Source organism: Dipodomys spectabilis, unplaced genomic scaffold, assembly GCF_019054845.1.
Source record: "Dipodomys spectabilis isolate Male_0828 unplaced genomic scaffold, ASM1905484v1 ptg000175l, whole genome shotgun sequence".
Classification (NCBI taxonomy): Eukaryota; Metazoa; Chordata; class Mammalia; order Rodentia; family Heteromyidae; genus Dipodomys; species Dipodomys spectabilis.
Genome location: NW_024870852.1, coordinates 14,547,056 through 14,561,996, shown reverse-complemented (window position 1 = coordinate 14,561,996; position 14,941 = coordinate 14,547,056). Strand labels below are relative to the sequence as shown.

General features: G+C 43.4%; 2 protein-coding genes across 5 annotated transcripts in view; one reads left to right on the top strand and one right to left on the bottom strand.

Moving 5' to 3' along the window:
* Rprd1b (regulation of nuclear pre-mRNA domain containing 1B) overlaps positions 1 to 8,929 on the bottom strand; it is a 59,611-nt gene extending 50,682 nt beyond the window's left edge. For 2 of the 4 annotated variants that reach the window (XR_006149677.1, XM_042694372.1), the window contains exons 1-2: positions 8,326 to 8,927; positions 911 to 1,040 (exon numbers count right to left, since the gene is read on the bottom strand). Coding sequence is in view for 2 of the 4 variants with exons in the window: in XM_042694372.1 (XP_042550306.1) it covers positions 911 to 1,040; positions 8,326 to 8,476 (281 nt within the window). In the remaining 2 variants the exon portion in view is untranslated. Of the gene's footprint in view, positions 1 to 910; positions 1,041 to 8,325 lie in introns of all 4 variants that reach the window. The other 2 variants (XR_006149678.1, XM_042694373.1) reach the window with 2 other exon arrangements.
* A 72-nt stretch (positions 8,930 to 9,001) lies between these two features.
* Tti1 (TELO2 interacting protein 1) overlaps positions 9,002 to 14,941 on the top strand; it is a 41,593-nt gene continuing 35,653 nt past the window's right edge. Inside the window, exon 1 of the mRNA XM_042694370.1 lies at positions 9,002 to 9,049. The gene's annotated coding sequence lies outside the window, so the exon portion shown is untranslated. The remainder of the gene's footprint in view (positions 9,050 to 14,941) is intronic.

The window sequence follows — 14,941 nt, the reverse complement described above, 5'->3', positions numbered from 1 at the left end:
ACAATTCCCTGTCTCTATTTTCAGAGAGCTACCCTAATAATCTGCTAAAAACTTACTCTGTGTTGAGAATTCGGTAATTTTTAAGTTAACAACACATTCTATTTCAAAGCCCATGCTCATCCAAAGAAGAGATATCTGCATAGGCAACAAACAAACCCTTTTTCCATCTCAAGGAGCTAACCATCATTTCTTTTCCTTTTTATCTCTAATTTTCTTTTTTTCTAATTTTATTCCTTTAAACTTTTCAAGTACATCAGACTTAATTTCACATTTATGGTCTTTTATGACCTTAGACCTCAGAATATGCTAGTCTCCTTTTCACCCTTTCCACTTTCCTTTGCAAAGATCTGTTTACTATCTTAGTGAAAAGTAGTTTTTCCTTGCCTTACTAGGACCCTATCTGGTACCTACAGAATGCTGTTGTTTTACAATAAACAGTGATTCCTAAGATTGATAAAATACATTTTTTCTATATCAGCTGTGCGTGTGGCCTCTCTGCCACAACACACAATTGTAGCAGAATGTCTACTTGTCCACACTACTAATTACAGTTTTGCCGTTACAGATGTGACACTATTTTTAGTAAACCAGACAAGTACATATTCAGGAGGAAGTAAACAAGAAGCATAAGTAACTAATTTCCCCTACATACTACTTAGCTTTTTGATCATAAGCTAATGAGACAACTCAGCCAAGCCAAACAAAAAAACTACACTCAAAAAATACATAGCTGAATCTCTTTAATGCACCATAACATTTATATGCCTGAGATTTTCTTAAGGGCCCAACAAAACTTAAAACCATGGTTTGGATTTCACAACACTCTCTTAAGTACAAAGTTGCCAATTTATAAAGATTACCAGGAAAAAGGGAAAGTGAATGAGAAACAAAACAAAAAGATACAACATACCTGGCAACATGAGAAAATGCATCCACAAGAACAGATTCAAATTCTCTAGTGAACTCAGGTCCTTTCCTTTTACTGTTTTGGATGACATCATTTGCTAAGTACAGAAAAGTAAGCTTCCTGTTTGATTTGGCTAGAAAAAAAGAGAAAAGATAATTTAACTTATACCACAGAAATTCTTTTTTTTTTTTTTGGGTCCGGTCATGGGTCTGAACTCTGGGCCTGGGCGCTGTCCTTCAGCTCTTCAGCTCAAGGCTAGCGTTCTACCATTTGAGCCATAGCGCCACTTCCGGCTTTTTTCTTTTTGCTTATGTGGTGCTGGGGAATCGAACCCAGGGCCTCAGGTATGCAAGGCAAGCGTTCTACCACTGAGCCACCTTCCCAGCCCCTACCACAGAAATTCTTAATTCACAATTCTTATGTGTTAGAGTATTCTTAAAGAACATTAAGATAAACATTATCTACTTGTGACCAAGTAGAAATGTTTAAACAAAACCATGTATGGAACTCCTGAAGATCTCTGACAGGGCAAGTTTAGGAATACAATTTCAAGAGAGAAAAGGGGAAAAAAACAGGTTAATGTCTTTCCATTGTTTTAACCTATAAAATTGACAAATACAAAAATAAGGAAGAAGGAAGAAGGAAAAAAGAAGGAAGAGGAGGAGGAGAAGAAGGGGAGGAGGAGGAGGAGGAGGAAATTTCACATCAGGTAAGGCAGCTCATGATTGCAATCTTAGTTACTCAAGAGGTTGATTTAAATCATTATAGTTCAGAGAACTCTAGACCCCATCTCAACTAATAAAAGCTGGTGGAGAGGGTGTTGTACTCCTGTCATTCAGCTACACAGGAAATATAAGACAGAAGTCCATAAGCTTGAGATTCTATTTGAAATGTAACTAGACTGGGGGCATAGCTCAAGTTGGTACAGTGCTTGTCTATTGAATGGTATAGGGCCTGCCCAGTGAGCTCAAGGCTGGGATTCAAATACCAGCACCAATGGTGGGGAAGAAAAGGCAAAAAGGCATAGAACATGGCTCAAATAGTAGAGTGCCAAGCGCAGTGTGTCAGTGCCAACTGTCAGTGCAAGACCCCCAAATTCAAACCACAGTTCTGGAAAAAAAAAATCCTAAATGAAAATAACTATAAGAGAGTCAATATTAATGTTAAATCCAAGACTTTCATGCCTCATGTTGCAACAGTGAATATTTCTAATGCATTCTTAATTATCAAATATTCCAGATAAGAGTTACATTTCAAATTTTCTTAAGATTCTTATAATTTATAGTCTAAACTGACAATTCCTCTTTAGTACTCCAATAACCACAGTCAGTCAACAATACCAATACAGCAGAAATCTCTGAATGTACCAACAGATACTCATCTCAAATACAAATATGCATCAATGCTATATTATTATTGAAAATTTACACACACCTGAGCCTGGATATGCAAAATTATGGCTCCCACAAAAACCATAATTCTTCTTTATTATACATACAAAATGTAGTATTTCCTATTACTCTGCATGGTATCATATTTTAAACCATCAAAACTTCAGGCAGTAAGTCTGAGTTACAGTTGCTGGGGGAACATCACTAATTCCCTGACTTTCATGCATAGTACTTCTCAACTGTAAAGTTACACCACTACCATTTTAGTTATAGTTTTCTTCTTAAATAAGTAAAAACGTAATTAGATATTTCAAGACACTAAGTTTTCTCCAATCCTAAATTATCTGAAAAACTCGAATAGGCTCTATGCCAACTTTCACAAGCCTGAATAACTAGACCTTGTTCTATTGCTCTTAGAAACCATTTGCTTTTCTTTTTAAATTCACATAGCATACACAAATTCTTACAGGCAAGCATAAGATCTGACATTTTAAAATACAGCCACAAGAGAAGAATCCAAGTTAAAAACAAGATTTTTTTTAAAGTATATGATAAAGTATGTCTTTAAATGTTCACAAAATTAAATATGGTTATCTTAAATTATATTAACTTCTAGTAATAACCTAGTTTTTATGACAAACTAATAATAATGGAAAACTGGAGCCACCTTTACTATTCCAATTATTATTCAAAGGCAGGACAGAGGTATCATTCTGGCAAAGACTTCCTTTTTTTTTTTTTTTTTAGTCAGAATTCAGGGCCTGGCTGCTGTCCCTGAGCTCTTTTTTTGCTCAAGGCTAGCACTCTACCACTTTGAACCACAGTGCCACTTCTGGTTTTCTGGTGGTTAACTGCAGATAAGTGTCTCACAGATTTCCCTACCTAGGCTGGCTTTGAACTATGATTCACAGATCTCAGCCTCTTGAGTATCTAGGATTACAGGCATGAACCACCAGTACCCAGCTAAGACTTTTTTTTTAAAGTAAATGTTGCTTGAAATCACAGTAAATGAAGTGACCAATTCCATCATATCATAAAAACAAATTCAAAAATAACAACATTTGCCAGGCGCTGGTGACTCATACCTATAATTCTAGCTACTCAGGAGGCTGAGATCTGAGGATCACGGTTCAAAGCTGGGCAGAAAAGCCAGTGAGACTCTTATCTCCAATTAACCACCATAAAACTGGAAGTGGCACTGTGGCTCAAGTGGTAAGAGTGCTCACCTTGAGCTGAAGGACAGCGCCCAGGCCCAGAGTTCAAGACAAAAAATAAATAAATAAATAACAACACTTAAGACACCATACATTTGCTAGACTAGTGGGGCTCACATACTACTTGGGTGAGATCAAGAGGATCAAAATTCAAGGCAAGCTTGTTCATAAAACTAGAGATACCCCTATCTCATCCAAAAAGCCAGCTGTGACGGCACCTCCCTGGCTTTGGTCCCAGCTTCAAAGGAGGCCACAGGTAGGAGGATGGCAGTCTAAGACCTACCCTGGACAAAAAGTGAGACTCTATCTACAAAAATAACCGAAAACAAAAAAGAAACCCAGGGGCTGGGAAAGTGGCTCAGTGGTAGAGTGCTTGCCTTGCATACACTAGGCCCTGGGTTCGATTCCTCAGCACCACATAAGCAGAAAAAGCCAGAAATGGCACTGTGGCTCACATGGTAGAGCACTAGCCTTGAGCTGAAGAGCTGAGGGACAGTGCCCAGGCCCAGAGTTCAGGCCCCATGACTGACCAAAAAAAAAAGGCCCAATACATTTTCAGTATCATATGATATATCTAAGAGATTGGACAGTCATGGTTTTCATGCCAATTATCAACATTTCCAAGCTCAATTGGTTTTATTTAAAATAAAAACCACCTCCTTTCACTCTCACCATCTGCAACATAAGCACCCTGTGGGTAAAGAGGATAGGCCAAAGCCCTGAAGCACTGAAGTGCACAATCAACAGACACACACACAACCTGTGTAATCAATACTGGCTGACTATATGACAAAACAGAACCTTCTAGGCCCTACTTACGCCCATGCCAAACTGGTAGAACTAGTTGTTGAGCAAAATTAAATCAACTAGCTAATCAAAAGTTTTCACTTATTTGGCTGGTTTTGATGTCCTGAAAAAGATCTAAAGAGGGGAAAAGTCCTATTTACTTAAATTTAGGCTACAATACAAAACTCCATTAAAAATTAGTCATCTAAGATAAGAGAACTGAACACCAAAGTTTCTATAAAGGGGAGAAGTTCTTTGGTGCCTAAACAGATAAATTAAGAATAATTCCTAGAAAATGACACATCAGGAACAGAAGAAAGTACTAATTGAAGTGAGAAAAAGTAATTTTTGTAAATCTCCTATTTTGTTGGTATCTCAGCAAGTCTGTGAACACCAAGGATAAGAAAAATGATTTCATCCACTTTTAAAGACTCGGGGTGGTTGAGAATCTAAAGGGTTGGCCAGTTCCCATTTTAATATGGGAGCACCGTCAATCCATGAGAAAATGAAGTATGTATATTAGAGGAAGACGCCTCAATGTTTGGCAAAGAATTTCCCAGCTCTGCAGTGCCCAGTATGGAAGCCACCAGCATTTGTGGATATTGAACACTTGACTTGGAGCAAGTAATATTTGTGAGCTGAATTTTCAACTGAGTTCATTTAAAACTTTAGTTCCTTAATCGCACATTCTAAGTATTCAATAGCCACAGGTAGCAAGTGGCAACCTTGCTGGAAAGCACAAATTAACACTGGGATTGTCAATCATAATAGAGTGCTATTTAGATCTTTTACTCGCACATGAAAATGGTTTCAGAAACCACAATTTAACTCCTAACCTATACTTTAACTGTGTAATAGGCACTGTGCTAAATACTGTTGCATTACAGAGAAATCAAAACCAACTGTCTCCCTCAAAACATAAGAAAGATTAAGGAAGAAGTAAATATTTAGCTAGTATGACAGGGTTAGAGACAGTAACTTATTCGAATAAAAATGATGGGTTTAGCTGGGTGCCAGTGGCTCATGCCTGTAATCCTAGCTACTCAGGAGGCTGAGATCTGAGAATCGAGGTTCAAAGCCAGCCTGGGCAGGAAAGTCTGTGAGACTCTAATCTCCAATAAACTACTAGAAAACCGAAGTGGCGCTGTGGCTCAAGTGGTAGAGCGCTCACCTTGAGCTGAAGAGCACAGGGACAGCACTCAAGCCACCAAAAAAATGATGGGTTTGAAGACCATCTTAACTTATAAAATGCAGAGAGGCACTAGGTCCTTTAAAAAACCCACATCCACTGGGTGCCGGTGGCTCACGCCTGTAATCCTAGCTACTCAGGAGGCTGAGATCTGAGGATCACAGTTCAAAACCAGCCCAGGCACAAAAGTCTGTGAGACTCTTATCTCCAATAAATCACTCAGAAAATTGGAAGTGTCACTGTGGCTCAAGTGGTAGAGCTCTAGCCTTGAGCAGAAGAGCTGAGGAACAGTGCCCAGGCCCAGAGTTCAAGCCCCATGACTAACAAAAAAAAAAAAAATTAGGGGCTGGGAAGGTGTCTCAGTGGCAAGTGCTTGCCTTGAATGCTTGAGGCCCTGGGTTCGATTCCTCAGCACCACATAAGCAAAAAGAAAAAGGCCGGAAGTGGCGCTGTGGCTCAAGTGGTAGAGCGCTAGCCTTAAGCTGAAGAGCTGAGGGACAGCGCCCAGGCCCAGAGTTCAGACCCCATAACCGGACCAAAAAAAAAAAAAAATTAAAACAAACAAAAAACAAAAAAATTAAAACAAACAAAAACCCACATCTGCCAGACACTGGTGGCCTAGCTTCCCAGGAGGTTGAGATCTGAGGGTCAAGGTAAAAAGCCAGTCCAGGCAGGAAAGTCTATGAGAATCTTACCTCCAATTAACCACCAGAAAACTAGAAGTGGCACTGTGGCTCAGAGTGACAGAGTGCTAGCCTTGAACAAAAGAGCTCAGGCACAACAACCCAGGCTCTGAGTTCAAGGCCCAAACTGATAAAAAAAAAAAAAAAAAAGGTCCACAGTTTGCACCAGTTTGGACTCAAGTCCAAGCTATCTAAGCCACTTAATCTTGCTGTATCTTTATCTTGTCATCTATAAAATGAAGTTAATAATACTAGCCTATTTACAACATACAACTCTACTGCTTCACAAAAGCTTCACAAGAGAACTGACATTTGAGATGGACCTTGACAATGCCAAGACGCTCAGTGCTACCAGAGAGGATTTTGCCGAGCATCAACTCCTCTATTTTATTGTTTTACATACATTTCAACATATATTACAAATATTTACTTGAATGGTATAAAGGAGTAAATAGCACCTGGAGGTGACTCTGGAAGTCCCGCGCTCTACTTCTTTTTTTTTTTTGGGGGGGGGGGGGGGGGGTCCGGTCGTGGGGCCTGAACTCTGGGCCTGTGTGCAGTCCCTCAGCTCTTCAGCTCAAGGCTAGCGCTCTACTACTTGAGCCACAGAGCCACTTCCGGCTTTTTTCTTTTTGCTTATGTGGTGCTGAGGAATCGAACCCAGGGCCTCATGCATGCAAGGCAAGTGCTCTACCACTGAGCCACTTTCCCAGCCCCCAGGCTCTACTTCTTAACATCCTATAGAACTGAGGGGATCTCTATCTCCCTACAGAGTTAACATAGTGGGAGGGGAAGGAGGCTCTGCTACAGGCCCAAACATGGGTTTTCTAAAATAATTCTGGAGTTTGGTGTCTGCTAGCCTAATGTAGCATGAGCCTCAGTAGTTCAGAGGCCTTGAAAAATCCCAATTATCCACTTCAGTTTCCTCATCTATAAAACAGGGTAAGGCCACAGATCATGTGAAGTCACCTCCCATTGTACACAAGGTGTGTAGAACAGCTCTGCCCTTCATTTTTTCAGACTTCTGCTATGGATGGAACCCATCAGGACGGTAGGTGCCCATCTTTCCCTACCAGGCTGTAAGCAACTTGAAGACAAAGACTGCACCTCACACTGAGCAATCAACAGCCCCACCTCAAAATGATTTAAGGCATGTCTGGGCCACCTAGTGTGACTGTGCCAGCTATATGATAAAAATGTTCATTTTCATTATCCTGTTTACTTCTCACCACAATCTGTTTTATTTGAGACTCAAGTTTTCCCCACCTGTAAAGTTCTTACTTGGAAAGACTGAGCATTTAAGAAATTAAACCCAAGTGTGTAAAATTCTTGGGCGCCTGGAACATAGCAAAGGCACAGTAAATATCAGTTACCACCATTTCCATTTTGGACAGAAAGAAACTAAGGGACAGCCAGCTTAAGTTGCTGAGATAAATGGCAAAGTCAGCATAATTTTCAAGAGACAAGGTGCTCTTAAGGGTCCAACACTGAGCTTGGCACTAATAGGCTGAGCTCAATGAATGTCAGATCCTGAGTACAGCTTGTAAGCAAAGCAGGTATATGAGGCTACTGTCCTGAGGGCTAAGTGTAAAGACCTACACAAAGGTCTAAGCACACTGATGGGCAAGAAGCAAAGTCTTTGTTGGCAGCTTTTCTGGTCTCCGTTTTACAGATGAGAAAACAGAGGCACGGGGCAATGCGAAACTTGGTTATCACACAGCTAGTAAGTAGTTGAGCCAGGACTGGACCCAGCGGTCTGACTAGAGCCTACAAGGCTCTTACTCCAAAATGCCCAGGACAGGGCCTAGCACACAACAGTCTAAGACACTGAATGCAGCCGAGATCGCAAAAGCAGCAAAAGTCAAAAAAAGCCCGAGGGGAAGGTAACTTGACAAAAGAAAAGTCTGAGCCCTGAGTCGCTAGATCAAATACCTTAACACCTTCCTTCTCAGGAATATTGGGGGAGGGGGAGGGGGAGGGGGAGGGGGAAGGGGGGTAGAGGTTGTAACATCGTCTCGAATCTCAGAAACTCGACCCAAAGAGACCTACACCTACCAAGCAAGGCTCCATTACAAAGCCGGGGAACTGAGGAGAGGGTGGGTGCACTAACCCAAGGGGAGGGGGCGGAGGAGGGGCGGAGGACGGGGGGACGTACCTTTGCGCAGCTCGCGGTGCCACACGGACACGATGGGTCCCGCGTGCTTGCGGTGGTGGATGAGCCACAGGGACAGGGTCTGCACGCTCTGCTGCGAGTTGCTCAGCTCCGAGAGCTTCTTCTCCAGCGCCGACTCGGAGAAGGAGGACATAGTGGCGGAGCGGTGGGTGCAGCCCGGCAGGGAGCGGCCTGGGGGCCACCCGGTGCGACGGGAAGAACGAGCGCACCAGGCCCAGGCCTCACCTGACGGACGGCGGGACGCTCGGCTGACTGACTGACAGACAGCGGGGGGCGGGGGGTGAGCGGAGGGGGCAGGGATGGATCTCCGCGGTAACAGCCGCCCGCGCCGCCGCCACAAGATGGCCACCCGACCTCTCACCCCGCCGCGAGCGCGGGGTCAAAGGACAAGAGCCAGAGTTTCTAGGTTCCCCCCTGTGAGGCCTCAAAACTGTAGGAAAAACGTTCCTATGGAGGCAGCAGCCTCTCGGAATCACGCGCAAGCGTATTCCACCCAGACAAACCTCGGGAATCGGACCAGTCCTCCAAAGCCCTGGAAGGCGCTTTGAGCGCCCGTATCCGCGCGCCTGCGCAGTGAGCCTCCTCGCGACCCTTTCTCCCGCTCCCGCGGAACTTTTCTCGCGCGAGGTACGGCGCGCCGCTTAGTGCGTCACTTCCGGCGGGGCCCAGGAGGCGGGAGAGTGAGGGGAATAAACGGGAAAACGAGGTAAGGGAAGCGTGGCGGGAGCCAGAGGGAGTCCAGCTGCTGAAAGCGCTCAGAGGGAAACCCCGAGGGGTCCCCGAGACTAAGAGGTCCTAATCTGGGCATGGGAGGGGGGCTTCCTCCCTCAGCTGGTTGGCCCGAGCCCGCAGTCAGCCTCCATTTGTGACCTGCTCTCTGGTCGCCCCTCCTGAAAGCTGAGTTTTGGTTCTTTCAAGACACTCACGTGTCCTTTTCGCGCATCCACCCAGAATGACCCCTTTTACCTCACCTGGTGACCTCCTAATCAGCCGCGGGACCACAGTGGGCAGATCTGATTTTTAGTCTGTGACAACGCCGTCTTCATGAAGCACGTCTTTAGGCCCTTGGCTCCTAATTTTGTTTTCCACTCAGGGATTAACACCCTTCTTTCCCTTCCCAAAGCGCCTGTTATTTGAGACTCTTAAGCCCTTATACTTAAAAAATAATAATAATAAAGTTTTAGCCGGGCACCATTGGCTCACGCTTGTAATCCTAGCAACTCAGGAGGCTGAAATCTGAGATCAGGGTTCAAAGCCAGCCCGGGTGGGAATGTCCAAGAGACTCATCTCCAATAAACCACTAGAAAACTGGAAGTGGCGCTGTGGCTCAAGTGGTAGAGTGCTAGCCTTGAGCTGAAGAGCTGAGGGACAGCGCCCAGGCCCAGAGTTCAAGCCCCACAGCCGACAAAAAAAGAAGTCTTAAATTCAGGTTATCAAGTAAGCAGAAATAATTTCCATTTGTTACAGGACTAGTGGTAGGGAGTTGAGTGTTTGTAGACCTAGCAGGATTTTAGAATTTCTTTTTTTTTTTTTTTTTTTTGGGTCCAGTCGTGGGGCCTGAACTCTGGGCCTGGGTGCTGTCCCTCAGCTCTTCAGCTCTAGGCTAGCGCTCTACCACTTGAGCCACAGCGCCACTTCCGGCTTTTTTTTTTCTTATGTGGTGCTGAGGAATCGAACCCAGGGCCTCAGGCATGCAAGGCAAGCGCTCTACCACTGAGCCACCTTCCCAGCCCCAGGATTTTAGAATTTCTTGGTCAGTGTTGAAATTACAAATTGCAGCCACTCATTTGAGACTACGTTCTGCTAATTGTTCTTACTGCACAGTATTGGAGTTGTTTGCTTACATGTCTCTGCTCTTCCTGCAGAGTAAATGCTCATAATCACAGCTAATGTGAGGAGTTGCTCTGTGCTACACAGTTTTCACATAGTGACTCATTTGAGCCTCACAACAAAGCTGTGAAATGTGTACTACATATGTGATTACATAATACTATCAAGAACATACAGCTAACATATAATGGAAGAGGCTACATTTAGCCACCTTTTTCACTCTAGAGCCTGACACTGAGCTGATTGAGAGAATTAATGGAAGACAGGTGAATACCTCAGAGCAGTCGATATCTAGTCAAAATTGTAAGCTGGGCCTTCAAAGTCCATATTTAGACCATCTTTCAATATTAATTAACACTGCGAGATATTTGAGCAATTCATACCAAATCATTGTATACTTTTTAAAAATCTTTATATAGCCTTGAAAGAACCCATAAGCTACCCTTCCAGGTGATGGGAAACACAACTTCAGAGCATTGATGAGGACCAGAAAGAAAGATAGTGAGACTAGAATGTACGAACCAAAAGGATAGCTACAATGTGCTTTAAAAAAAAAAAAATAGTAAGAGACTGCATCACATGGACAACCATAGATAACAATGATGACTAGAATGTTACTCTACATAAAATGTAAGTCCATTGGACAGTTGGGAGTGAAGACAGAAAGTCATGGCTGTTATATAGAAAATAGTCATAATAAAAGGTAGGCAGGAATATTTAATTTGTCAGCTATTGTAATAACCAGGTGAAAAAAATAACAGACCAGAGTTGTATCAGTGGAGGTGGTATGAACAGGAAAGCTTCTGGGGATATAGAGGTAGAGGTAACAGATTTGCTGACAGATTGGAAACTAGGTGTGCAAGAGAGACAAGAGTTTAGTTAGCCCCAAGGGTGTTAACCTAAACAACCATTATTCATTTACTAAATTGCAGAAAGAGCAGAAGTTTAGATTTGGATGTTTCCAATTGAAAATGTGGATTTAAGAAGAGTCACAACTCGGTATCCTGGGGGACTGGTTCTAGGACACTACCACCTGCTCCATACATATACACCACAAATGCCAAACTTCTACTGATGAACAAGGATCATAAAATGTCATCATATTTGTATGTGTCCTGCTCAGATCCTCTTATATACTTTAAATCATCTGTAGGTTGATAATACCCAATAAGTATATTTATATAAATACTAGGTATTTATGTTGTATTTTATTGCTTAAGAATAATAGAAAAAAAACCTGCATGAATGTTCAGTATAGTTTCAGGTTGTTATTTTTTAGTTTTCAGAATATTTGTTATCTACGATTGGTTGAATCTGCATTAGGACCCATGGATACAGAGGGTCACTTGTATAGATAGCTAGTCTTAATAGGCAATTGGTTTTATCAGTGTGGAGGTAAGGAGAGACCTGGCCTGCAGATTCAAAATATGGGAGTCATAAAGGCAGAGGGAGTAGGTTCAGAAAGACACTGAGTTCCAGGACACACCACCATCTAAAAGATGAAGATGCTATAATTATATTACTTGGCTTCTTAAACCTTTTACTAATCATTACAGTTGATTTTCAAATATTGAGCTGGACTTGAATCCCCAGAATAACTTTGCTTTGTCATAATATATAATTCCTTTTTCTGTGCTGCTGTATTATATTTCCTAATATTTTGTTTAGGACTTTTTTGTCCCAGAGTGGGACTTGAATTCAGTAACTGACTGTTTTACTTATTGACTGGCATTCTACCATCTAAGCTATACCTCCAGGATTTTTGTTGGTCTGTAGTTGATATTTTTGTGTTTGTTTTTCAATTTTTTGATTGTCATTTGTTTGGGTACCAGGGTAGTATTAGATGTATTAAATGGATTGGGAAGTATTCCCCTTCTTCACCCATGCCTAGCTCTCTACCACTTGAGCCATGTTTCCGACCCTGCTTTTTGCTTGTTAGTTGGAAATAGAATCTCTTAGACGTTTCTGTCTATGCTGGCTTCAAAACTTGATTCCATATCTCAACCTCCTTAAGTAGTATTTCTTTCTTTTTGGGGGGGAGGGAGTGAGGGGGGGGCAGTCATGGGTCTTGAACCTGTGCATTGACCCTGAGCTCTTCTTGCTCAAAGCTAGCATTCTACTACTTTGAGCCACAATGCCACTTCTGGTTTTCTGTCTGGTTGGTTCATTAGAAATAAGAGTCTCAGGGGCTGGGAAGGTGGTTTAGTGGTAGAGTGCTTGCCTTGCATGCATGAGGCCCTGGGTTCGATTCCTCAGCACCACATAAATAAAAAAGGCCGGAAGTGGCACTGTAGCTCAAGTGGTAGAATGCTAGCCTTGAGTTGAAGAGTTGAGTGAGTGACATGTCTAGACCTAGAGTTAAGGCCCCACGACCCGGGGGGGGGGGGGGGGGGGGGGGCGGAGAGAAATAAGTCTCAGGACTTCCTTTCTCTAGTCTGGCTTTGAACTGTGATCCTCAGATCTCAGCCTCCTGAATAGCTAGGATTACATGTATGAGCCACCAGCATCTGGCTTTCTCTTCTTTTTGTAAAAGAGATTGTGCAGAATTGGTGTTAATTCTTTAAATCTTTTGGAAGAATTTGCCAAGAAAACCACCTGAACTGGAGAATTTTTTTTTTCTGAAGGATTTTTTTTTGGCCAGTCCTGGGGCTTGAACTTAGGGCCTGGGCTCTGTCCCTGAGCCTCTCTGTGCTCAAGGCTAGCACTCTGCCACTTGAGCCACAGCACCACTTCTGGCTTTTTCTGAGTAGTTTATTGGATATAAGAGTCTCATGGACTTTCCTGCCCCAGCTGGCTTCGAACCGTGATCCTCAACCTCCTGAATAGCTAGGATGACAGGTGTGAGCCACTTCACCTGGCTCCTATATAGCTTTTTGTTTTCTTGAGACCAGGTCTCACTATGAAATCCAGGCTGGCTTTAAACTCTTGATCTTCCTCAGCCTCCTGCACACTAGGACAATAGGTAAGAGCCATCACACACAGACAACTACTCACTTAGTTGAAATGGGGTTGTAGTACCCTGCCATTGGTATTTCAGTACCTTAAGCTTTGCTACATTTTTTTCCTATGCTGGTCCTGGGGCTTGAACTCAGTACCCCACACTCTTACTCAGCTTTTTCACTTACATGGCTGGTGCTCTACCACTTGAGTCACATCTTCAGTCCAGCATTTTGCTGGTTAGTTGGAATTGGAGTCTTACAAACTGTCTGCCTAGGGCTGGCTTCAAACTTTTTTTTTTTTGGGGGGGGGGGTCTGGTCGTGGGGCCTGAACTCTGGGCCTGGGTGCTCTCCCTCAGCTCTTCAGCTCAAGGCTAGCATTCTACCACTTGAGCCACAGTGCCACTTCCGGCTTTTTTCTTATGTAGTGCTGAGGAATCGAACCCAGGGCATTGAGCATGCAAGGCAAGTGCTCTACCACTGAGCCACCTTCCCAGCCCCTGGCTTCAAACTTTGATCCCCAGAGTAGTTAGGATTACAGGTGTGAGCTGTGGTGCCCAGCTAAGATTTTTTTGTCTGTGCCTATTCAAGCAACTATATTCATATTTACTCTCTCATCCACTCATTTTTTTCATATTTACTCTCTCATCCACTCATTTTTTTCTAAAACAAAAAGGGTGGTCTTCTGAAGGATTTTTAAATGAAAAACTCACTTTCCTTAGAGTTACAAGGCTACTTAAGTAATCTTTCCTATAGTATTAAGTTGCAGTCTTTTGTGTTTTAGCCATTTGGTCTGTGCCAAGGTTTGGATACCGTCTGAGTGTCTTCCACATCTTCCTGTATTGCAATTTAACCCTAATTGTGAAGATTGGGAGGGTAGATTATGAGCTTTGGGGAACTGATTAAGATTAGATAAGGTAATTAAGATGGTGTCCCCATATTTGAAGTAGCCTTATAAAGTGATAGAACCTAGACAGATACACAAATAAGGAGGTTGACATATGGGAGTGGACTGTGAGTCCTGTGTGACAGAACCTTGTAAGGGATAGATGGGAGCAGGGGTCACCAGTAGAGCTGAGCTGGTGGGGGATGGAATTCCTACTTGATCTACTTAACTGTGGGTTAGAGGCGCTCATACAACAGTTTGTGAGAGGGGAAGTCTAGGCTTCTTGGTCAGTCTATGCTGATATGGATGGGACTTTTCTTGAGCGTTTGGCTAGAGCAGAACAGTTGTCCAATGGTGAGGTCTAGCTCACATGCAGTGATGATATCTTTCAATAAGTGCTGTGTCTTTGCTCCCTTCTGGCCTGTGCTTGTGACAGACCTTTAAAGCAAACATCCCACACAGCCTCAGGTTTGTGGTCCTCCCATCCCAACACGTCCTTCTCCCTCCATGAGAGGTTTTTGTTGTTGTTGGTGGTGGTGGTGGTGGTGGTGGGCCTTGAACTCTGGGCCTGGGCACTGTCTCTCAGCTCTTCAGCTCAAGGCTAGCTCTCGACCACTTGAGTCACAGCACCACTTCTGGTTTTCTGGTCTTTTGTTGGAGATGAGTGTCATGGAGGGCTGGGAAGGTGGCTCAGTGGTAGAGTGCTTGCCTTGCATGCATGAGGCCCTGGGTTCAATTCCTCAGCACCACATAAGCAGAAAAAGCCAGAAGTGGAGCTGTGGCTCAAGTGGTAGAGCGCTAGCCTTGAGCTGAAGAGCTGAGGGACAGTGCCCAGGCCCAGAGTTCAGGCCCCATGACTGGCAAAAAAAAAAAAAAAAGTCTCATGGACTTTCCTGCCTGGGCTAAAGTCTGATCCTCAGACCTCAGCCTCCTGAGGAGCTAGGA